The 26543-nt window shown below is 43.6% G+C and overlaps 1 protein-coding gene across 3 annotated transcripts in view; it reads left to right on the top strand.

The window, feature by feature from the left end:
• The window catches only part of LOC311262078 (neuropilin-2-like), a 106457-nt gene that overhangs the window by 17226 nt on the left and 62688 nt on the right, over positions 1-26543 (top strand). For all 3 annotated transcript variants that reach the window (XM_084361226.1, XM_084361224.1, XM_084361225.1), the window contains exons 3-6: positions 12051-12232; positions 21738-21965; positions 25272-25427; positions 25527-25696. In XM_084361226.1, the coding sequence (XP_084217352.1) occupies positions 12051-12232; positions 21738-21965; positions 25272-25427; positions 25527-25696 (736 nt within the window). The remainder of the gene's footprint in view (positions 1-12050; positions 12233-21737; positions 21966-25271; positions 25428-25526; positions 25697-26543) is intronic.

Raw genomic sequence — 26543 nt, 5'->3', positions numbered from 1 at the left:
CAGATTTTTCCTCTTACCTGTGGCGCTAATTATCCATCTAGATTGTTTTGCTGTGAGCTGCAGGGTTTTGGAGATAACGTCCCGTAGAGATGTGTGACTTCTCTTGAATATATTGGAGTTTTTCCAAATGTATTTTCTGGCACCACAAGCTGGGTGCACTCTACTTCAATCTTGAAACGGTTACTCGAGATACAGTCTCACATAGCCAGACATATTTTCATAGTGCTGTCTTGGTGCTCGTGAAAGGTCTAGCTGCAGCCATTCTCGGGGGGCAAAAACACTGTGGCTTGCTTATGGTTCTTTAAACATTTGAAAATACATTATAGTGTCGGGGGGGAAACTTGTTTTGGATGCGGGCCTTAAATTAGCCTAGTAGTAACTGTTTGTCTCTGTGGCCGGGCGAAGTAACATCAGACAGCTGTTTAAAACTTCTCACCAACTTTTAAACTGCTACACTGCCAACCACGGCTACCCGAAGCACTGCTCCGTCGGCCCGTGTCCGTAAGCTTTCAGGAGACTACGCACAGAAGTCTCAATCTGTATCGGTATGCGTATCTAACCTTGAGCAGGAATTAGCCTTTAGGTTCGCTTGCTATTTTCCGCGTGTAGGTTGCTAGCTTGGAGGTTGCAGAGACAGGAATTTTGAAAATGGTAACACGGAGATAGACCGCGTTGTGAGCAGTGTCATGTAGGAACTATTTTCTTTTTGTTTTACTCTAGTCGTTGACAAGCTAGCTAAAGTTATAGCTCAGCCTAGGAGGCCGCCATTGATGCTTACATCCTTCGCTGTCACGTTCATGAGCCTCTTGGTAGAAAGAAAATAGTTCCTACATGAAACTGCTCACAATAAGGTCTGTGAATTATCTCGAATAACCAGGTCAAAACAATCAAAAGGGATAAATGTCACTACAGGAAGAGGAAAACTATGCATTTTTGATTTCATGGTGAACTGTCCCTTTAACATTCTGTTCTTGAATCATCAGATTGATTTAACATGGTCGTAAGAACAGGATCCATATGTTTCCCCTCTTGTAATTTACAGTATTTAGAAACAGAAAACTGCTCTTAATCACACACACACACACACACACACACACACACACACACACACACACACACACCCCCTCTTCTTGTTGAGACAAAGGAGTCGTCTGTGTTCGTCGACAAAGACTACATCATGAGCAGACAATATGGTTCCTCTCTCTCTCTCCTTATCGCATAAAAAACTCATGATGCGGTATCAACACACACTCCCGCGCTGTTATGAATCCGCATGCCCCGGTCAGACAGGGGTTGTTTTATGTCACTGCGTTTAAGCAATCTAATCTATTACGGCCCTGATTGCAATTTAAGATGGTAATCTGTAATCTATAATGCATCACATTTTGTCAAGCACTCTGCCGGCTCTGCAGGCAGAATCGATGGCGTGGTGGTCAGACGGAGAGAGATGTTTTCATTAAGATTCATGTACAGTAGCAATTTCAGTGCGAGGGGACAGCTGGAGGGGGTGAACAGGGAGAAAGCTTGTGCCCCCTCTAAGATCAGTATAGCCGTGGCCAGTCATGACTCACCGTGACTTCCCATTTCCCCATCACATGACATCCATCACGGGACGACAGGATTCAGTTATCATCCAACAGCTGTATCTGTAGACATGGGTTCGCCTGTTGTGAGGCACGGAAATGTTGAAGAAATGTCCACTTTCTTTAATCTGAGAGAGTCCAGTGTTTGGCGTGACTTCCCGCTTCAGCGTGCTCTGAGCAGAACTACATCAGAGAGAAAGTTGTCTCTCAAGACAACAACATCCGTTCACACCTGGCGTTAACATGCGTCTCGACATGCATCACAAGTGACCTCTTGCGATAAGATCTCACTTCCGCCGTCTACGTGCAAATACACACCTGCATTGCTGTTTATTTCCACACAAACAAAGATATATCTTCATGTGTAACATTTGCAGAATTAACAAGGAGGCCAAAATAATTAAGAATGTGTTCTTGACATTGTTTCATAAAGTTTAAGTTTCTCCGAATGCAACAAGTCTTAAAATTAAGGCTTTTTTTAAGGGAGTCTGAGGACGACAAAGAAGTATCCTTAATTAGTTACTGTGCACTGTATTTGTAAAAATTGACACGTTTACCGTCAATAAAATGTCGTCTTTAATGAAAGTAGTGTAAATGGTTAAATCAGTTGTTCAAACAGCTGTTGGGAGGCAGTATGCACTTTAGAAACGGAGGCAGCCATCGACATACTGACACTTTTTACAAGGAGAAAAACAAAACAAATGCCCAATTCACAAGAAAGCTCGAATTGAGAAAATTGATACCGCTTGTATCCGTACATGATGATGATGAAGCTACAGCCGGGAGGTGGTTAGCTTAGCTTAGCATAAAGACTGGAAGTAAGTTGCCTGGAAGCCTCAGGGTGACGACAAGACTCTCCAAGGAGATTTAACTTGTTAATAAGTGAGCTTTAAAGGTGCTGATTTAGTTGGAGTTACACTCCCTTTGGGCAAAGCAAGCCTACTGTATGGTTGTTTCACCCTTCGAGCTAAGCTAAGCTAACTGCTGCTGGCTCCACCTTCATATGTAATGGACGCACATGAGAGAAGTATCCATCTTCTCTTCTAATTCTCAGCCGGAGAGCAAACACAAATTAATTCCCTAAAATGTCAATGACAGGACGACAGTTAATTTATTTAAATTTGTATTCCTGGAACAGACTAAAGCTCTTTAAATGATGAATATTTCTGATGCAAATGAATATGTCAGGAAGTGATGTGGCACCGCGGAGACAGTTAACGTAAGGTCAAAGAAACGGCTACAAAATCTCCTTTTGGCCTTTTGAAGCAGCGGTGGGTTGTCTACTTCACATTTTCCTCTTAGCTCGCTGCACTGCTGTCTCTGAAAGCAAGATCTCTATTTGGAGTGTTTGGAAAGAACGCACACACACACACACACACACACATGCAAACACACACACACACACACACACACACACACGCAAACACACACACACACACACACACACACACACACACACACACACACACACACACACAGCTGCTGAGGGAAAAGTGCAGCGTCAGGGTCCGTTGAGGGCAGGCTCAAATCATCCTGACAGCTACCTCTCTCTCCCCTCTCCTCTTTCCTCCTGGCTCTCTCCCTCTCCTCTCCTCTCCCATTCATCTCACCCTTCCTCACCCCTCCCACCACCTCCACCTCCAACACTGCCCGATGGACCCCATCTATCATCTTTCGTCTGCTCCTGCGCCTTCCTCCGTCCCACCTCCGTTTCCCTGCTCCTCCCTGCACGCCTGTGTCTTCATCACCTCGATCTCCACCTCCTCTTTCCTTCCCTTCCCTCCTTCTCATCTCCTCGTCCTCATCCTCCTGCAGAGTGCCAATCTTTTATAGGCCAAATCATTATTCAGCATTGCTTATGAAAAAAAAACCACAAAAAAAACACACAGGCAGCGAGCCAAATGCCACGCTCTTCTCCTCCTCCTCCTCCTCCTCCTCCTCCTCCTCTCTCTCTCTTATCCTCTTATTTTCTCATCTCCCTCTCCTTCCTTTTGTCTCCCTCTTTAAAATGCATCTATTCCTCTTCTTCTCTTTATCATTTATGGACGTTTTCTGCAGCCTATATCTGTCTTCATCCTCTTTTATCCTCCAGTCTGCGCCTATCCATCACTTAAATCCCCTTCCTATATGTCTGTCTCTTATCCTCATCCACTCCTCGTTCTCCACCCTCTCCAGTTCTCCTTTACCTCATATCACACCCAAGGCAGATGCTATCTGTAATATTGATATGAGACAAACACGCACACACACACACACACGCACACACACACAGGCTCACACATGCTTGCAGAAACGAGAGGCTCAAGCATTTTCACAAACTCAAATAAAGTTCTATAGAGTGAAAGCACAAGAAGCAGACATGCACGTAGGCAGCTTCATGGTTATGTGGCTTACACAGTATGCGTGGATAAAAAAGCAGTGAGTTAAGAAGTGATTTATATGACAGAGAAGCTGCAGTCAACGATAATGGTTTCACTAATGATTTAGACCTTGTCTTTGTACTCTGCCTCTATCAATCATTCAACTTTATGCCGGCAAAGTCTGTTTTCTCTTCTCTTCTCTTCTCTTCTCTTCTCTTCTCTTCTCTTCTCTTCTCTTCCTCCTCTTCTTTCTCTTCACACACCTGACTGGCAGGCAAACGTCCCGAGGACATGGCCAAGAGAAGAGCTAAAGGTAGAGTGATGTGATGTGACACCGGCCTGAGGGCAGAAGGGGAGGAAAAAAAAAAAAAATGAAAGTTGGGAGGGAGAAGTGAAGAGACTGTACGACAGAGAGAGGACGCGAGAGGAGCAGCATGCGGAGTGACAGTGGATGTTCACTTACCAGCTGTGGGCATTTAGCAGCTGCCTGCATGTTTGAATTAACATCACGGCGACTCTGCCAGCAGGAGAGTCATGCGTCCAGACAAGCGTCCCGGCACAGAGCCGAAAGACAATGTTAATAGAAAGCTACAGACACGGGAGACAAGAGAGCAGCTCCCAGATCAAGGTGTGCTGTAAAGGTTCATTAGTCTGCTTTTGATAAATCAGAGGACTTTGCCAGGCCAATCTTTTAAGGCGGTGATTACTCTAGATGCCTTTAAAGGGAGTTGAACCATGCTGTTGTCTCATTACAGCTGTGATCACGATCACTTTGGCTCATGTTTTGCAGGATGAGGTGTCTCAAAAATGTTCCACTTGTGGGCGAGTGACCTCAACACATCAATCAATCAAAAACTCAAACAAATAAACCTGAAATTACAAATGTTTACTTCAAGTTTAAGATACGATACGATACGATACGATACGATATGATACGATACGATACGATACGATACGATACGCACAGGAAGTGGGTGCATCAACTACTGGAAGTATTGCATCGACTCCAGACACCTCAACCGTATTAGAAGTTAGAAAAGGCATCCTTAACTACTCAAAACTCAATCAACTGCAAAGACACTCAGTTCACTTCACAGCGAGTAGTAAATTGAGAAACTATTACTAATCTTTATCATTTTGCGTCACACACCAGCAACTGCACCAGCACCAGCGTCAATGAAATGTGGGATTGTTAGCAGAAAGTCATGTATGTGGCAAGGACAAACAAAATGGTGGAGGGTAAACATAGTGCACTGTAGGAGACACGGGGAGGGATTTTGGACACCGTCCTTGGGTTTAAGAAGAAGGTCTGAAATTTAAAGATTTGTTAAGCTCTGAGGTGGTGGTTTTAGGAAATCCATTCTCTCTCTCTCTCTTACACACTCACACACACACACACACACACACACACAGAGGAAGGCAGGTAATGATGATAATATTAGTGGTCTGATTTACTAACACTCCCCGATGCCCTGCAGGTCTGTCTGATCTATGTCTGTTACTGTAGTGTGTGTGTGTGTGTGTGTGTGTGTGTGTGTGTGTGTGTGTGTGCCTTTGAAGGACTGACCCTGATCAATGTGTGTAAAAGCCATAATGAGGAATCGATTGGTTGTCCTGGAGACTACTGCCGGACAGACATAGACACACACACACACGTACACACACACTGTCCATCTGTCTGCAGTAATAGGCCTATTACTTGATAACAGTGAAGTCAGTCATCCTCCTCACTCTCTATTAACTGCTTCACTGACAGACTGACTACGGCTGCTTTTACTCCGCACAGGTGTGTGAATATAGTATAATATATACAGTATATACTGGGCGACAGGCTTCCTTCGATAGGATTTGGTGTTTTAGCGCTGTGTGTAAACATTGAGCTCTATGTTTCAAATGCTAACGATTGCATAAGAATGTGTAGAGTTTGAAATCATTTGTCTCCAGGGATGTACAATCGTGAGAATAAGAAGTAGGAGTAGGTAGATAACATCAGAAGCAGCTGCTGAACTAGAGACCGTCATGCCTCAAAGGAGTTATCAGTGCTGCTGGAGGCATCTGTGAACAGTCAGAGGGCACGGCTGAATCCACCACCTCCATAATTGTTCCTGTTCCTTTACTTCTGTTTTCTGTTTTGTATATTTTATATGTGTGTGAATGTAGTCATTGTTTTCTGTTTCAGTTCCTCTGAAAATGTTTGTACGGGGCTACTGGTGGTTTCACTTCTCTCCCAGCGAAATGTGCACGAGAAGAGGGAAAAATCCCAAAACAAACAGAATAAAGCAACAACAAGATGAAAACTTAATGAGCGTATTCCCTACGTGTTAGAGAGAAATGATACCCAGTAACAGTTCGTATAAATATTAAAGACTAAGTTCACCCAAAATAAAAATGTCTTTATTATCTACTCGCCCTCGTGCCGATGGAAAGTCGGGTTATTTTTCATAGCACACAAAACATGAAGCGTTCCCCTAAACAACTGAAGTAGCTGAGGACTTGTTTCAAAACATAAAAAAAGATAATTAAATGGCTTCATACAGCTTTTCTGGTATAAGTGGAAACCACGAGATCCCAAATTGATTTGAAAAGTCGTGATTTACATCCTTTTAAAGCTGAAGTGATCTTCACCGTAGCTGCTAAGATAACAAAAGTCCATCTAAAGAGCGGGCAGGAACTTGACCGGCGTGTCGAGAGTGTAAATAACGTCTTTACAAATCAGTCTGGGATCTCGGGGCTTCTGAAGACTTGACTTACGCTGTATGACCTTTTATTTTTAACATTTTAAAGTTTAATGTTTGTGGACTTGGGCATTGAATTTTCATTTTTGGGTGTGCTTTTCCTTTAATTTCAGGCTCTAGCAGCTGTCCAGCACCACACAAACATTTAGCAAATAAAGACAAAAAAGGACATTTAAATTTGGATCAATTCATGCTAAGTTATGACAAAGAAATGATTTAAGAGCACAGCATGTAATCGAAACAAAACTAAAGATGCAAGTAGTAGTGGGATGACCTAACCTTGAATAAGATTTCTGAGTTTGAACATTGAGCACACAGCTCAACAAAATATCGCAGTTTTTGCATGTGCTATATCTTCACCCGACTATTCTAGCTTGCTTTCGGCTCTTTTTAGTGTGTGTCCATGTTTGTCCATGTGTCTGTGGTGCAGACGCTCTGTCTGCTGCTAGGGGCACCCCTGATGTTTGAAAGAAATGTGCAGGTGTAAAAAGACAACTCCCGACCTACAGAGAGAGACAGAACGTGTGAAAGGCAATTAAGACCAAAGCTGGAGGGAGGAGAGGGAGGGAGGAGGAGGAGGAGGAGGAGGAGGAGGAGGAGGGGTGGAAGTGCATCTGTATCCAAACCTTTTCCTTGGTTCACGTCAGACAGGCGTGGGAGAGCTTTCTCGCTCGTGAGACCCCCCAGCCCCCAAAACACAAACACCCATGAATCTCTCAAAATGTCAAATGTTTTAGTTTTAAGTCTCCTTCCACAGCTCAATCTGTGCTTCATGAATGTTCGTCCGTCTGTAGCAGCTGCAACCTCCCATGTTACATGTTTCGGTGCCAACATTTGTTTTTTCATCATTTTCTTCATGTCAGCGAGGGGAAAAAAAACAAAAAAAACATCTCATGTACGGCTTGTTAACAAGCGAATTTCAGGGAAAAGTGGGGAAGAAACAAATTCAGACTGTCCCTACGGCAAGTCTCAAAAAAGTCTCTGATTGGCTGCAGTGGAATATATTGGGAAAGGGAGAGGGAGAGGGAGAGATGATGGCATTAAACAGTTTGTTAGAAGCTGTGTTCCTCCTACACAGAGGTAGCGTGGAGGAAACCTCAAACCTTTCCATAGATGCATCTGAGTGCACGGCCACGGGCTCTGTGTCTGTGTTTGTGCGTCAGTGTGTTTATGTGCGAGACAGACAGTTTGTGTGTTTGTGCAGCTCCCCTGCGTACGTGTGCTCGCTGACTTATGTGACCTAAAGGCACAGAGCTGCAGGGAGGGAGGGCGGGAGGGAGGGACACCTGTCTCTGTCTGTCTGAGGGGAGGAGCTGGCAGGGCGAGTGCAGTGTCATGTTCTCTCTCCGGCTGCGTTCACACTGCGCCGGCTAAATTTGAATTCTTTTTTTTCACTTTGTTTTGGTGCTTTGGCCTCCACAGTGGATTAATCAACTGCAAAACCGCTGATATAGTGAAATCTTGCATTACTGTGTGTTGCATCGTCAGGTTTATTTAGGTTCAGTTTTTAGTTTAATCTCGTGACAACCCTGTGCTTATGTTTTGAGAAGGACTAGGCGCAAAACCCACCCGGTTGGGGCTAGAAAAAGATCATGTTTTGGCTTAAATTACCTGTTTCGGCTGCCACTGACACAGCTGGAGATGTCCTGACTTCCCGTCACGCTTACAGATGTTGAAATGCACAGTACCTCTCCACCCCCACCATCCGGTCAACCTCCAGACATGACAATGTCAATATGTTACTCAGCCCAATATGACACCTAAAAATGTGGACGTATCGGCGGTTTGCAGAAACGTGAACTGCCAAAATTTTATCTGGGCAACTGGGCTGAATGAATCTGAAAAATGTGAGCCTCACTTTTAGTTTGGATGAGGAAAACGTTAGAGAAAGAGTCGGCTCAGAGTGGTGTGTGACTGTAAAGTAAAGCAGTTAACCTTCTGTTCCACTCATCCTCTGTCTGCCTGTCTGTCTGTCTGTCTCACCCTTCATTTCGCTGATAAATGGTAGTTTCGAATTCAAATATTCACAGAGTCTAATATCCTCTCTCTTCCCCGTCTCTGCCTCCTCTGCCTCACCCACACGTTGGCTCTTGGCCACTGGCTATGTGCCTGACAGCACATTAGAGATAGCTAGAGAGGGAAAGAGGAGCGAGAGAGAGAAAAATGAAGAAGACAAAGAATAGTAGAAAAAAAAAAGTGTTGAAAAGTGAAGCGATGGAAAATAATTAAGGAAAGAGAGCGCCGGGAGGAGAGAGAGAGAGGAAGAGAGAGATCTTGTCAGGATCGGAGTTAAACAAAGTTGTCATTACAGAGACGAGGAGGAGGAAGCTGTCGCTGGGATGAGGCGTTCTCTTGGGAAAAATCTGACACAGGATCTGTGACACGCACACACTCAGTGCCTACAGATGCTACGCACACATGCTCGCAGCGCAGTGACAGCTTGCGTCATGACTGTGTGGCGTTCGTTCTGGCGAAGCAGACACAAAGCATGATGGGAGAGTGGGAGGTGCGTGACCCGCATGATGTCGGGAGCTTGCTCACCTGTCAGAACAGCGCACGCGGAGCTACAGCTGAGAGCTACAGCGAAACACGTTACAGCGTCTCCGTGCACAGCCGAGCTCTCGTCTGCACACTTGTCAGCTGTGGTGTTGAAGCGACTCTCTGTAGTTTAGGGAATAAGACGAATGTAAAGTTTACGGTTAAGATTTGGTTGTGCTGATACGTTTCCAGGGAATTAATCCATCTCCTAAGTGGCAAAACGAGTATATGTATATATGTGTGTGTGTGTGTGTGTGTGTGTGTGTGTGTGTGTGTGTGTGTGTTTATAAGGGTGTTTTGCCTTCTTGGTTTCAGTAATGATAGTCCACATAACTGTGATGGCATGCTAACAAATAGTGAAAAGATTAACACCCCTTATATATTCATGTATTTTTAATGTACAGTAGCAACAGGAAGTGGTGCATGAAACTTCATCTGTTGAGTCGCTGAGGCCTCCTGTCGTACATCTTAAACTGTACACTGTGTACTTCTTTAGGTTAAGGGCGATCACTTCAGGGAAATGTAGAGAAAGCTCAATAGTGGAGCAATTCACTGCACAGCGGTCAGAACTGATCGATCTGATGGACGAAGATGTGCAAAAAGAGTCCAGCCACGGTTTTTTTCTCTACTTTACTTCAAACCAGTGACAAGCTGAATTCTCTTACCTCTGAGTCAAACTTTAGATCGTCTTTCATGGCAAGTTGCTCGAGGAATTTCTTTGCGGGAAGCTATTTTAGAGGCAGGCAGGTGTGTCTTTGGTATCCAGACACAGAGGCAACGCTCCTGCTGTGGGTCTGGAGATAGGCCCAAACATTTGTGGTCAGTTAACATGAAAGAAGGAGAAATAAAAATAGATTTCCATTCAGACTCCTTTTCTGCTGATGTGTGATATTCAGCAAAAACACATACTGTAATGTGTGTGTGTGTGTGTGTTTTTAGGTGAATTCACAAAGAGCTCTAAACAAGTTGCTGCACTTTTGTTATTTTAATGTCAGTTGTCGATATTCCAATGAGCTTTTATTTAGTGTGCGTGCTGAGAAATCCTCGTTATTCCTAGTTCATCTATTCCTTCATTTATTCCCGACCAGCTTGCTTAGTTATAAGTCAGCACAGACCACCTACAGTACAGTAGTCAGCAAAACTTGCGAGATATTTCTAAGGAAGGAAGAAGCAGCAAAATGATGAAGCAACCTTAATCCAGTCTAAAAAGTGGAAAATGTGAATTTCTCTGAGGAGTGAACGGCCTCAGGCAGAGTTACAAACATTATTGAATTAGACCTAGGCAAAGATGTAAACCAGAGTCATTTGTTCCACATTAATCCTTTTTTTTAGCATCAAAGGCCTGGAGGGTTCGTGCACAGTTCAAAAAGCCGGACCATTATATACACTCTTACACCGTGACTGGACCCTCGTGTAACCCTGCATTCACGTGCTCCCCGGATGGTCCCAGTTCTCATGTTGGGACGTCGTTCTTCCGACTTTAGTGTCTGTAACATCATGGAGACTACAAGGAAGATGTGTCAAAGCATTTATAGCTTTAAAGCTTTATATTACAAAGTGATTTTATTACCAAAATCTACAGAAATAGTGTTAATCTGACTCGTTAGGGTTAATCTGGTCACTCTATGTGGACAGCAACTAACTGTTCAAACTTAATACCACATTACAAGTTACATGTTAGCAAAAAGTAATATGTGAATTAGTAAAAAGTTTCCAACCATCAACCAAACATTTACATCCTTCTGCAATGTTTCCATGTATATGACGTCAAAATCAACAAGTTGTGAACCATAATTGAACTCAGTCTTTCCAAGTTCACCTTTTTTGTACATTTTCTGTATTTTTTGCATTTATTATACTCTGAGCTGTGACTTTAAAGCTAGTTATCATTAATTTTACGTTCACATCTTTGTATTATTGTATTAATCTGTAATGTGGAGTTGTATGGGTTTGGGGACGGTGACGGTCGGCCAGTTTTTTGACAATACCCAAGAATTTTCCTAGTCAGTAACCCCCTTTTTTCCCCGATTTTTTCCGACACCACATGAATGCACTATAACATTAAGCAAAAGGCATGTGAACGTACACTTTCTCAGTTTGAGTCTATTTTCTTGCACAAAATAAGACTCATTCATCGATAATTTATTCCGAAAGCATTGCTTCGGGAAAATCTCGAAGCTTTTCATTAAATTTGAGGATATCAAGTAGAAACGGAGTTAAATTAGTCTCTGAAAGACGGCCCACATGTTTCCTTATGCAAGCTGAAAGGGAGCACAGCTTCCTACATTCCCACTCACCTTTTGTTTATATTATAATATAGATCTAATCCATATAATGATGTTCTGTAGCCCAAAGCAGTTAGAGTGCATAATCAGTCAATTACAGTGCAGTTAGAGAATCTTAAACAGGTTTCTCCTTCTATTCCGTCTAATGCAGGTGGCTCTCTTCCTCCTCCACCATCTGTGAACTGCCAATGTCTTCTGCTGCATTCATTTGAACCGTAATGACTCCCATGCTTCTGCTGATGGCGACTGCGCTTTCAGAGGTTCCCCTCGCCGCCGATAGATAGACGCAAACAATTTGCTCATTGCTTCTGTTTTGTTGCCAAATCCGATGCGATGCCTGCCAGATGAAAAATCTAATAAAGGAAAAAAAAAAAAAGACTAATAACACGAGAGTCAAAGCAGCTTGGAAGGATTTAACAATTTCCTCTTTCTCAAATGAAAGTCTCCTCTCTTCTCCGCTCTTCCACAGAATACCTCATCAGAGGATTCATTAAATGTCTTTACATCAAGCGAGGGGATTTAATATAATTTGCATCTCCTCCTCTGCAGGTACGACTACGTAGAGATCCACGATGGGAACTCGGAGTCGGCTGACCTACTGGGGAAGCACTGCAGCAACATCGCCCCCGCACCAATCATATCGTCGGGGCCGTCACTCCACATCAAGTTCGTATCCGACTACGCCCACCAGGGGGCGGGCTTCTCTCTGCGCTATGAAATCTTCAAAACAGGTAAATGGATGCTGCTGTTGTTTTTGATGTTTTTTCACTTGCACTTTCTCTAAGAAAATACTTTTGATGGCAGCAGGATGGGAAACACATGTTGCATAGCCAGATATATTCAACAATGTGAAGCATCCACCTACTTTCTTGGTTCATTGGGTGATTGGTTGCCTTGCCAGCCCTGTAGACTGCCTCTCTTCTGCTCCCCTACACCGCCAACGGTGTGCAACGCTACCTAACGTTAGCCTAGAAATGGAGTCCGCCAATGTCAACAAACGAGCAGCACCACCAACAACACAAAGTCCAAAGTCAAAGCTAAATACAGCTAAATACAAGTAACTACACCTATGGAGTGCGAACAAGAGCAACAGGATGCTGACTGCTCTTTCCTTAAAGGCCAGAGAAGAGTTTCTTAATATTCTCCAAACTTTTAAATCTCAAGGTTAAATGTAAGTGCAAGGCTAGCTACCATTAGCTTAGAAACGGAGTCCGCTAACCTCAACAAACGACCGGCACCCACCACAGCACAGAGATCAACACAATGTCCACAGTCAAAGCTAACATTACTGCAAAGCCCCTGGCCAATGAGGGACTTCACCCCCGTAAATCTCCCTCACACCTACCTGGACAAAGGGGAACAAGATTTTTGGGGAATTGCAACTTCAGAGGCTATTATTAGCTGTATTACAAGCTACTCATAGAAGCCTCAACATGCTTCATTAGGTGACCAAGCCTCGTTTATCTCCCTGGTATCATGGGGAGACCGAGAGAACGAGACGAGAGACACGGCAGAGGACCCTTGAGAGCCCTTTAGACTGTCCAGGCGAGACATTCATGGCACTTTGTGTGTGTGTGTGTGTGTATATATGTGTGTGCGCCTCACATGGCTCCCCTTCACGCTGCCATGGGTCAGCCAAAGCGAGACCAATTGAGATCAAGGGCGAGTGAGACAGAGGGGCGCATAGTGTCGGCCCCACAGCCATCTTGTCCCGTTCCCCCTGAAAGCATTCCACACATGTCTGCTTAATTGAGTCCTGAGCCCTGTTCCCCTGAGACACGCACACACACACACACACACACACACACACACACACACACACAGAGGGCTGAGGTTACTAACACAACACGTGCGGTTGTCGGTGTTTCTCGCTTGCTGGCACTGGCCTGTTGGGACATCTTCTGTGTGTGTGTGTGTGTGTGTGTGTGTGTGTGTGTGTGTGTGTGTGTGTGTGTGTGTGTGTGTGTGTCTGTCTCCTGCGCTTGACAGTCCACCTGATGACTTTAAAACAACAAGGGTGTCGGTGTTCACACCCCAGCACCCCAGAGAGAGAAAAACAGAGCCGAGAGCGACAGGGAGAGATTTGTGAATCAACGGATTGATTTTTGATTTATGACATTTTAAACATGATACTTTTACAGTAGTTTCATGGGAATCATTTACAGTTAGTCCACTTTTTTGGTTTTATATTGCTCTATCCTTGAAGTTGTTCTTGTAGAAACAGTAGTTGGCAATCCAGCAAGATTTCTTTTGGTGATTACAATTGTGAGTTTGTAACTGTTTTTTGTAAAACCGAGGGTAATGCAATCTGTCTACACAAAGAAGAGCAGCGATAAAACATAAAATAAATCTGTTTTATAAGATGTGACAATGCTGCTGACAGGATTTGGTCAGGTTTAGGCACAAATGCGACGTGGCCAGGTTCAGGGGAAGTTAATGGTTTGGGTTAAAAGAAACCCACATTGTCTGTCGGTTTGAAACAGGAAACAAACAAAAATGTATACATTTTTGTTTATTTAATAAACCCATTTAACTTTGGGATACTACCAGAATATCTTTACACGCTTTAATGCTTGAAACATGCACTGTATCCCCCCTCTGTCTGAAATGCTGTTTTAGCTCCTGTCTTTTTAAGGCCCCTTTCCCAAATACCCATTCTTCTCTGATTGGCCAGCTCACACACGCCTGAGCTGGCACCGCCCACCAGCTAACAGCTACTGTAGCTTCACCTTCACGTGTGCAGTGAAAAGAGGTATGAATTATACAAATGTGTAACGTGGTGACGTAGTGTGATGTCAAGAAATCACAGAACTACTGACGAGGCGTTTTAGGAGCAGTGTTTCTGTGGGAGAGAGGAGCTCCCGTAGGCGTAGACTTTCAGCTTTGTAACTTTCAGGATCTTTTACATGCACAAGAACCTATATAACAAAATGAAAAAGCATAATAGGTGTTTGCTGAAACCTCTGAGTCATTTTACCATCAACTTAAGCAAACAAATCTCTGTTTTTAAGGACAGCTGCGTTAAATTCAACAATAGCATATTCAGGACTTCCTCTAGTTCGTCTCTGTCTGTGTAACTTTGTGTGTCTGTGTGTGTGTCCAGCCTTCCCTGGCAGTAATGATGGAGCCATTTGGTACGTTCAAGCTGTTGCCATACTGCTAACACGATCTTGTTATCCAGGAAGGTGCAGCAGAACGTCTGGTTGCGTGGGTGACTGGATTTTGTGTGTGTCAGGGTGAATGTGTGTGCGTTATACAAAAAATACGCATAGCCTCACAACCGAACTGTCTAGATACGTACCTATCCGTGTTCACCCTGCACAATCTGCTCAGTTCGACCTAAAATGAAGACGGGGAGTCTCTCCCCTCTCCTCTTGTGTATTTCCTCCACTTGCCAGTAAAATAAACTTTCACTATAGACACAGGAAATATGGAGAAAACAAGGCTAGAGGCTCTTGTAGTGAAGAGGATTCAGTCACAGCTGTACCTGTGATTTAGTCTTTTTTTTTTTGGCAGAATTGCAGGTCTTACTTTTCATTTTCCAGAAAATTGGATATAATAAATGTTGCTTTTTGAGAAGTGTTGAATAGTTTTGAAAAGAAAACAGCAGCAGTTTAACTATTTATTCACTTTCTTCTCTGTAATCAGTGTTAGTGAAAATCTGAGCTGTTGCGAGAAGACCTTGTTTATTGGACAAACCCAGTCGCCAGAGAAAAAGTTGGTATTGTTCGTCTCTGCAAACCACATATATGTTACAACTTTATGTTTCTTTAGCTTTCACTTTCTGTTTTATGTTGTGGCCACACTGTGCTTGTGGTCTGGTTTGGTTAAGACACAAAAAACACTTTGTTCGGCTTAGGAAAAGATCGTGTTCTGGCTGAAAGGTCCTATTTGTAGGAAAACTTGACAAATACTGACGCTATGGGATTGTCGGACGGGTCGGCCGCCATCCCAAAGCATCAGTTTTTGACGAGTTGGGAGTGAGACTCAAAAATGAATTTTTCTGCCACCGTTTTATCCCGGCAACTGTGCTGATATTGCGAGAGGACACAAACTTTTGTATGTTATGGTACGTAAAGTAAAAATGAATTTAAACTGATGTAACCCAAGTTTTTCTGTTCCTAAAACTGAAAACAAGGCATCTTTGTACTAAGTTTCCGTCTCCTCGACCTGTGTTGCTAGGGCGGACGATGGTTTTGCCTTTTCTCGTGGATTCCTTTATCCCCTTGACTGAATATTGTGTGTGTTTGTGTGTGTGTGTGTGTGTGTGTGTGTGTGTGTTGGGGGGTCTCTGTCACAATCCCTTACTGTTCCTCGGGGTCTGTGTTTTGAAGTAATGAGTGCGTGCATGTTGGAGGAGATTGTCTCTCTGGGTGTCCTAATTACTCGACCCATCAAAGATTAACAGTCTGATCAGTCTGGAAATGGCTTACATACATTTACAATAACACACAGAAGAATATACAACATATGAGACGTACACAACTCCTGAATATAAGCACAGTTAATGCACATGAACGAAAAGGGAACAAAATTATGGGTTTGGATACAAACACAACAAACACTTGAACCCAAAAACAAATACACATGCCACACTTGTTTTTGTTTACAGCTCTGTTACTATGGATACTATGGATGCTGTAGTAAAAATTTCAGCCAATATGAACGCAGCCGCCACAGTGTGGCGACCAATCAAAATTGACTGTCTAGGCAGTGTGCCCCCAGCTGTTATTGTGACCCAGAACTCGCCAGACGCACACACACACACACACGCTCACACATATGAATGCACTGATGCAGGCTGGGCGGTTACTCACTGATGAACGGCAGCTTGCATGTCGGCACGCAAACGTTAACTCGCAACACACACACAGGATTTATTTTTGTCACTTTAGACGTGTCATTGGCATTGGGACACTTAGGGTTAACAATAACACGCCTAAGTATTAACCTCATTTTAGTTTAACGTTAATCCAAAAATAAATCCGAGCCTTAGATTTGAATGGTTTACCTTGTGGGGACCAGGTTTTGACCTTAATGAGAAGTGAGTCCATGTAGTGCAACTGTGTGAACACATTGCTGTGAGTAACACACACACACACACACTCCTGAGGCGGTGTAACGTGGAAGCTATCGTGACAATCCTTCCCATAACACGCTGTTGTTTACATTCTCCCAAACACCTTCAGGCACTTCCTCTCTGCCTCTGTCCGACTACCCATCAACTCGCTTTATTACACGCTCTAACCAATCACGTCGCTCGCTCCTCCCTCCTCTGGCTTTCATTGAGGAAAGTGGATCCAGATCCGACCCAGCGAGGAGCGAAAGGTGCTCTGCGGGCTGCAGAGCTTAATGCAACAAACAGCAGAGGTGTGAATCCCTTCAAAATGTAACCTAAACCTGAAGTTTTAATAATATCCTTGATGTGCACTGCAGCATGTTGTGCCCTTTCAAAACATACTCACTAATAATGGCATTGCTTACATTGCTGTTCACGAGGCTGAAAGCTGTTTTTCAATCTGCCGCCGACTGATGGAGATTTTATGCTGCGATGGGAATAATGTGACAGATGAATGCAGCTTTTTCTCTTTGGTAGAAAAGGTTTGTTTACACTGGTTTGTGTGTCAATATTAGAAAAAAAGCAGACAGTGTTTTGAGTTATGGCAGACTGAAAATGTTCCCCTCAATTTCATCTATGTGTCAAACTCAAGAATGAATCTTGAAAATGTTTCCCTGAATTACATCATTAAAAGAAATGCTGGTTCAGAGCTTTTGGCAAATTGCATTAGGATAGCTGAAGGGGTGGGTGTCCTCTGACAGTTTGATTTCATATGCGGTAATTTGGTTGAATGAGGAGTTTATTATGGAGGGAACTCCTGCTGGGATACGTCGGAGGAGCTTCGGCACTACGAGCCTGTGACTTGACTGACAACCATACTCGCCAACCCGCCCCATTTTCCTGGAGGACTCCCATTTTTTATTGCCCTTTCCCAGTTTCCTTCCAGGGTCACAATTCTCCCGTATTTTTCCCATATTTCTCCCATATTTCCTCCTTATTTCTCCTGTATTTCCCCCTTATTCCTCCCATATTTCCCCCGTATTTTCCCCTTATTCCTCCCGTATTTCCCCTTATTTCTCCCACATTTCTCCAATTTTTCTCCTGTATTTCTCCTGATAATGACATTTTTCACGCTTTTTTACCCTTTTAGTTATCGTAACCACTGAACAGCGTGTAATCTGCCCCTCATCCTCTGCAGTGAGGGAGAGACGAATAGAGAAATGGAGAGGAAAAAGAAAATTTAAACAAATTTCAGGCGCTCTGGAGAGAAGAATTCCTGTTTCTTACATGAAGTTTTCAAGGAAATGGGATGAAAATCTGCCACGTCGATTTTTCTGTCAATCACGGGGATTCGCTCTGCGTAAATCCCCATCCCCAGACTCTCTAAAAGGCATGAATGAATGAGTGCCACAGATTTGCACAAGTTTATGCTAGAGGGGGAATTACACAGTCCTTGAATCCCAAATTTTTCAGGGTAGGACCACCAGGACCCTGCTTTTGTTTTGAAATCCTCCCTTTTTTTTTTAAGGTCTCAAGGTTGGCACGTATGCCGACAACAAATGACACTGAGGTGGGATCTAACCACACAAGCTGTGGTGGTGCAGGAGCTGTTGAGCTGTGTGTGGGCCCGTGGTGTGTATGTTAAGTCTCCTCTGCATATGCATTTACGTTAGAGATCGGTGCAGGGAAGGGGGGAATAATTGTAGGTTTGATCCCGCCTAATAGCCCATTGGCATGAGAGACGGTCTGAATGAGAGTAGACATCTGCATGCCAGCTTACCACACACACACACAAGCAGAAACACACTATATTTAGGAAATATACACTCACAATTTAGGCGTATAAACACACACACACACACACACACTCACAGACCTTGTGCTGCCCCCCCCACTCCAGAGATCAGTGAGCCATGAGCACCAGCGCCAGATCTACCCAGCAACACACACTCACACACTTCCTCTAACCTTACCCCACAGTTGAAACACGTGTTTCTTTCACACTTATCCAATTCAGACAGATGGGAAGTGAGGAGAAAAGAATAGGAAATGAGACAGTGGGAGGGAAGGGAGTGATGGAGCTGTGGAGGATGAAAAGATGCATGGGAAGATGGTAAAGAAGGAACAGCGGGAGGGGAGAGAGGAAGAAAGATCAGAGACGACAAGGAAACAAAGAGGAGGAAGTCATAGAAATCAGACGGATGTAGTGAGATTCTGGAATTTAAAATGCATGTGGACTCGAGTGTGCTTGAAAAAAATTGCAAGGAGGCAGAAGAGGAGAGGCCGAGGTGGAGACAGGAGAAAGGAGGGCACAAGTGTTTTGGCAATGTTCACCAACATGAAGTAATGAGAAGGGAATAAAATCGCTGTCGGCAACAGAACTGGTCAGGCGTTCACTCTGCATACTCACACTCACTCACACACACACACACACACTCACACACACACACACACACATGCTCATAGTCACGCAGACCTGTGCTACCCAGCGTCTGACTCTGCAGGGGGGCCAGACGCAAGGGGATCCCCGTGAGAGACAGTGTGTGTGACTGTGTGTGAGTGTGTGCGTTTGCCTGCATCTGTGGGTCACTGCATGAGGGAGAGGGTCAAAATAACAAGCAAATCTGAGAGGAAAGTGGGACAGAAAAACAGACCGCGTATCAAGACAAACAGACAATCTCTATCACACTATAAAAAAGATCCTGTAGTGGAAACTGGACGACCGCGTACTGTAGATCATGTGGATCAGCAAACAAGCTTGAATGGGGAGGGACTTTTTTTATGTATTTCAACTTCTGCAATGTGTCAACGCTTGAGGAGGGGTGGAGACAGGAAAAACAACATCAATATTCCTGATTACACCCACCACAGTTTGTTTAATTATTATGAATTCACTAGAATTTGAGCAGCGTTTCTCACAGACAGACTCTCTGACTCCATCTGACTTTCAGTCTGCTAATGGCTGACTGAGTCCGACTCATCCTGGGATCAGATGTATGAATGACGTGTACGCACAAGAAAACCCTTTTCCCACACACAAGCTGATATTTATAAGGGAGGAACGTTCGTACATCACGGATACCATACACATGTTTTACCAGGATAAATGCGAAAAGTACATGAAAGGACTTTTTCAGCAAAACCACAGATAAGTTCGAACTAATCCTTGCCTTATGTTGCAACTTTATGTTCGTTTAGGTTACATTTTCTTTTTCTGTCTAGTCACAACACTGTACTCACGCTCTGCTTAGGTTTAGGGGCAAAAAACACTTGGTTAGGGTTAGAAAAAATCATGGTTTGCCTTAAAAAACCTGGTTTGGTCGCCACAAAAATGGCTGGAGATATGTAAGTCAGAAGAAAGTAGATTTAAAGCAGTTATGAGCATGAAGTGGAAGTTATTAAGCAGCCACATAGACATTTGTATTAATTAAAATCCATGCTCATCTGTTCGATCAGACACACATGTGAGACAGATTAAAAAGAGGGTTAATACACATGATGGAGGCAGGTTATGAAATACAAATGTAACTGTACATGTACACACACATTTTTAATGCATGCTGGGATACACACACACACAAACACACAAACACACAAACACTTTCTCTTAGTTTGTCTTTATTCACTTTCTCTTTATTTACTCATGCAAGCAAGCGAGCACAGTAGCAGACACCCAAACAGATAGGAGAGAAGTGGGTTGCCATAAGAGGCTTAGACAGGGTGTGTGTGTGTGTGTGTGTGTGTGTGTGTGTGTGTGTGTGTGTGTGTGTGTGTGTGTGTGTGTGTGTGTGTGTGTGTGTGTGGGTTTGGTCATACATGGCTGGTTGGACTGGAATAATGGTCCAGTTGGTGCGACTACATACCCTCCATAGTGTGTGCATGTGTGAGTATTAATAGAGAAGGTATTACAGTCATTCAGAGATGAAGAGCCTGAGATTACACTCCAGATCGCTGTGTGCATGTGTGTGTGTGTGTGTGTGTGTGTGTGTGTGTGCATTTATGTGTGTGTGTCTCAAGCTCCTCATAACTGCAGGACCACCCAACCATGACACTATCAACAGACTCCACATCAGTCTTCCTCACTCCTAGTTTTCTGTCTTTTTCACTCACAGATCTTGGTTTGCTGTTTGTTGCTGTCTCTATCTCTGAGCTCAATTTCATTTCCCACTGGTTTTCTTCTTCCTTTTATCTGTTTGTATTTGTTTTCTTCTGGCTCACTTGGATTTCTTTGCTCTCTTTGTTGATACTCAAAGAGCTCACGTCTCTGCCGGGGTAAAGGTTGCTCCTGCTATTTTCCCAAGAGCTGGTAGAGACACTGAATCCTGCTCAAGAGCACTTCAGACACATTTGTCTGTTATGAACACCTGAACTTGGACTTTTTAAGGCGCTCAGACCTCAATATCACCACTCTGTCGTTCTTTGTATCTTTGTCTTCAGAGGTGACAGAGTCAAAAGTTGTGTTTCTGGAGCTGCTACGCCCGAATCACCTGCATATTAATTGATCTTATTCCCCATTGGCACATCACTCTTGGGTTTGTTGTTTACCCAAAATAACCCTTCTACATACAACTGCTGTTACTTAGCACCGAGAGCAAGGGATTCATTTTAAATCTGAGGGGGGGCACATTTAAATTTTACCCAACAACTTAAACTGAAATTGTCTTTATTTCTTTCTTTATTTTTTAAATGTAGCCTTTATTTAACCAGGTTAGCCGTATTGAGATCACAAGGGAGAAAATTAACAGAAAAACACACTAATAACAAATGCACATGTTCTTAATACTGAGGGACACCGAGCCTGGCACACAAGTTTTGACTTCCGCAGACCTAATAACCACCTTTTACATGTTTCCCAACAATCACATTAACTGCATTTAAAGTACATAAAGTGGAATCAGAATTAATATTGCAAAGCGAGACTTATATCTGTTAGGAAAGTTGAAATAGCCCTGCTGGGAATTATTCAGTTTGAAAGCACCTTCCTCTAAAAAGAGCCTCGTCGAGTGTCTGCCCAGAATAGAGTGAATTGTTTAAAGTATAATCTGACGTCTGTGCCCTTTTCTGTGCTCACATTTTCCACATTTATTGAGTTATTGAACCTCAAACTGCTTTAAATACGTTTTCTGTGTAATATTTGTCTCTTAATGTGCATTTGGTCTCTGTGTCCTCATCACCAGGTTCAGACTGTTCCCGTAACTTCACCAGTCCCACGGGTGTCATCGAGTCCCCGGGCTTCCCCGACAAATACCCGCACAACCTGGAGTGCTCCTTCATCATCATCGTCCCGCCCAGCATGGATGTGACCCTCAGCTTCCTCACCTTCGACCTGGAGAACGACCCCCTGCCGGGCGGGGACGGGGACTGCAAGTACGACTGGCTGGAAGTGTGGGACGGGCTGCCTGGAGGTGAGACGCTGATCGCGATGCGTTTGAGTTTTCGGGTGAAATTAAATAATAACTCAGCCGTTTCACGAGCCAACACTCTGAGCGCCGTTAAAATAGTGTGTACTCTGCCCTGCCTACATCATTATCGACTGAGGTGGAGTAGCAGATATTTTAGTAGCTCTGCGTTGGTAGATGAAAGCTGAGCTTACAGGCAGGATGTTGGCACCCACTGTGGAGAAACAACATAACTTTTCAAGGGGAAAAATAAAGCAGGAGTTGCTGAGAGGAGGGAGAAAAGAGGGGAGGTGAGAGGAGGAGGAGGAGGAGGAGGAGGAGGAGGAGGAGTGCTGGGATATTTCTGGTCTAGCTGCTGGGAGGACTGGAAGAGTTTAGAAGGACAAATCCAAGGCACAAAGACCTTGGATCTAGTTTCAAGAGATGGAGGAGGTATAGAGAAAAAGAGGAGCACTGGAAGGGCAGCGAGAGTTCCTATACTGCTGGGAAGACTGGAACAAAGGGAGGAGATGTGGAGATGAATAAACGAGGGCCAGAAGACCTCTGGTCCGCCTTCGAGAAGAGGAGGATTTGAAGGAAGTTCAGCGAGTGGAAGATCTGTGTCGGAAAATAAAGATTCGCTCCAGGATTTTCTACCATTTCATTCTAGTTTTTGGTAACTGTGTTTGTACAACAAATACCATCTATTGTTCTTAGTTTTACACGTTGAACAAATTGACTGGGGACATTTTTTAATAGCTTAACTCCCAAATCTTGTAAGGTACTTAACAGAGACTGAACAGCATTAGTAGCAAAAGGAGAGCCAAACAACGGTGCTTCTGTTCTTATGAATAACTCTTCTATAAATATGAATTCAGCCCGAGGAGGAAAGAAAAGTCAGAGAGGTGGTGCAAAGACAAGAGGGCGGATAGGAAAAGGAGAGGTGAGAGAAAAAGCCACAACACCTTTGCTCCCTCTTTGCGGGGGATTAAACGGAAGACGAGAGACGTGAAGCAAAGTAGAAAATTAAGATGACCGGAAAGGCAGCAACGAGAGGGGTGATAGAGGAGGAGGGGAGGAAAAGGTTGCTCCGAGTGATGGAGAGAGAGACTAGAACGAAAGGAGAGGAAGGAAAGTGAAATGAAGTGGGAGGAGGTTGAAAGGGGAAGGAAACGCACAGGATGAGATTCAGAGGTGAAGGACTCGGTGCAGAGTCCAAAGCAGGAAGAAGAGAGGACGGGCAGGGAAGAGGATGAACATGTGCTGGAAGAAGGAAAGGAAAGAGAACGAGTGCAAAACATCAGTTGGACAAAGACAAGAATGTGAAGTGTTTTGTCTGTAAGAGATGGAGTAATAAAGTACAAATACTTTGTTACTGTACTTAAGTACATTTTTGACAGCCCTCTGCCTGGATTTTCTTACTTTCTCAGTCTGCTCGGGACGGTTTTACCAAACCAAAATGTCGGTATTTGACGTCCTGGGAAAGAGCCTCAACAAACAGCTATTCTCAGTGATGCGTTTGTGAACAGCTGGGACAAATCCTACTGATTCTACCTTTAAGTCTCTGAATTATATTAACGTGACGTGAGGTTCAGTTAGCTTTGCACAGAACTGGACGGTAGAAACGTCCTTCAGAGTCTTTGTACTTTTGCCAGCTCTGTTGCTGTCCAACAGGAAAGGCCACTTATGCACACACCACAATGTGAAACTATTAAAGGAGGGAGGGGGGGGGCAGTGGCGCTGGTATCATCGTGTTTCTGTGTTTGTGTTACCACATATGTGTTTGCAGGGGTCAGGCAAGGGACAAACGTGCCTTCTGTCGACTCTGCACGCCGCTGAAATCAAATTCAGAGCGAGGAAGAGAAACCGGGCGATTTTTGTCTGTTAGAAATATTAAATATTCAATCCTAGAAAAAATATATATTCAATTTGTTTCACCAGAATTTTATTCAAACACGGGTCATTATTTATAGAAATCCTCTCTGAGGATTTGAGCTTCTCTTCTCTTCCCTTTTTATTCCTTTTTCCTCACCACCATAATGAAAAAGAGTTATTACCGTTATTTGCTCAAGAGCCCTATTTCAAATATCCACCCATTCCAAGAGGGAAGAAAAAAATCAATAGCACTGATCGATTGCTGGCTATTTTCTCGTTTTCCTCCTCCACCTCCTCCACAAGCTTCCTCTGTGTGTGTGTGTGTATCTGTAAGTGTGAGAGGAGTCAGGGAGTAGCACACAAAACACACACAGACACACACACACACACACCCCAGGGCTCTAAATCACACTCATCTGTTTGTGTTGACATGTACAAGTTGTGGTATTAGAAAAGAAGACAGTAGAGGAATCACTTAGATCTTTGGATTTACACTCTCACACACACACATATATATATAAATAGCACACATTGTAAAAACCATGTCCAGTCCAGAGATAGAGCTGATAGATGAAGGGGAAGAGAGGTGGTGACATGAGAGGGCGGCGTGATGAGTAGATGTCAGTGGAGGAGGGAATGGATAGAGATAATAGAGGGAAGGAGAAAACAAACAAACGCATGTGAGGATTATGGGATTGATAAAGGAATGAAAAAGGGATAAACCATCCTGACACCTGGATGAATAGGAGCCTAGTAAATTTTCCTTGGACTCAGATCTTTTACTTAAACTGTCAATAGAATAATGGCACCATCAGCATTTAAATTTGGTCTTTGGCTTTCACGATGCAATTTTATTTACCACTGCGCATGAAAACTCCCAGGAAAATGAACGCTGACTGCGGGTCAAGTTAAGCTGGCAGCCTGGCATCATTTTCATCATGTCTCTATTATAATAAATGAATCAACTCAAGTTTCATCTCACGTTGTTGGTAGTAGCTACTCAGAATGAAGACAGAATGAATGCAGAATCAGAACCAGAACCAAAAAGCCTCTCACAAAGGCTGTTCAGTAGCAATGGTGGAGGAGACAACACTGACGCTCACTGACAGCCCTGACAAAGCCTGACTGCCGACCGTTGGCCTGGTGCATCAGGGCCTTGAGGTCAAAGTTGCAATGCCACGATGTAAATACTGTAAACTCTGTTACCAGCAAAGATACTGCGATCAAAATTTGCTTTCAAAATATGCTTAAAGTACCAGTACTGGGCTTCCAAAATGTGGTGGAGTAGAAGTATAAAGCAGAATACAATGGAAACACTATAGTAGACTAAAGTATTAGTACCTCAAAATGGTACAGTACATTGTACTTACTTTCCACCAATGATGATGACACGTAGAAGTTGTGGGCAGAATTGAAACAGACTGATGGCTAATCCAATACTTCTTCTCTAATCGACAGTGGGCCCTCTGATTGGTCGATACTGTGGGACCAGCGTGCCCCCTGAGATCCAGTCATCGACTGGGATTCTCTCTCTGGCCTTCCACACTGACATGGCTGTGGCTAAGGATGGCTTCGCGGCTCGATACAACATGACACACAAGGAAGTCAGTGAGAGTAAGTAGAAGTTTTTTTATTTTATATTTCTTTTGAAAGAATACTTGAATATTGGTCTGAATCTCTCCCTCTCTTCTTCCTCCTTCTGTCCTCTGGCAGCTTTCCACTGCAGTAATGCATTCGGTCTGGAGTCGGGAAAGATCTCGAACGACCAGATCACGGCCTCGTCAAGTTTCTACGATGAGCACTGGCTGCCACAGCAGGCCCGACTCAATTACAACGACAACGGGTGGACGCCCAACGAAGACAGCAACCGAGAGTACATACAGGTACGAGTCTGTCTTTAACTGAAGTTCAGAAAGCTGCAGCTGTGGTGCGAACAGAGCGGGACTCCTCAGACTTTCATCCAAAATGTCTCTGTTTAGAGATGGTCTTATGGTTCCAGTGATTCGGTTGTCATTGCCACTTCATGGCTTTTTTTAGTGATATTAATGCTCACATGCTGTCCAATCTACTAAAGGATGAACATGTAAGAAGTTTAACTAACTTCTCTTCATCTCTGTTAAACATGAACTCACACACACTGCTCAGAAGGTGAGGTAAACCAACACCTAGAAATAACATCTCCATACTGTACATGTAATATGAATAAGCTAATTAACGTATCTGGCAAGTCACAGAACTTGACAAGTCACTTCAGTCGGTCCAGATTAAGGAAAGATCGTCTTAGTTTTGGTTTAATGTAGAGTTGCAGTGATTGTTTGATGAATCAGTTTGTCGATTGAATGGGAAAAAATGCAATTACTGCGAAAATGTCAAACATTCGCCTCTTAAATTGCAGCTTTTCTTTGTCGTTTCTGACAGTAAATGAAGAGTCTTTGGGTTTTGGACTGTTGGTTGGACACAAGAAGCTATTTGAAGAGCACTGATAATAAAAAATAATCCTTAGTTGCAGCCCTGGTTTAATACGGAAAAGTCTGCAGTGACTCAAAGCATGAGATCTAATTTCTTCCTTTCTTGGTACCTAACCACAGATGAGACTCAGGATGAAAACTGGTGTCACAGTCCTGGACTTTGTTGTTTGTCACCGCCGCATAATTGGGAAAACAATTCAGCGATGCATAAACATAACCTCGAAGAAAATTAAAAGTTTCTATTTTTCATCAGCCACAAATC

Source organism: Pagrus pagrus (genome assembly GCF_965226575.1).
Source record: "Pagrus pagrus genome assembly, chromosome: 9".
In the NCBI taxonomy this organism is placed as follows: Eukaryota; Metazoa; Chordata; class Actinopteri; order Spariformes; family Sparidae; genus Pagrus; species Pagrus pagrus.
This window is presented reverse-complemented; position numbering and strand designations above follow the sequence as displayed.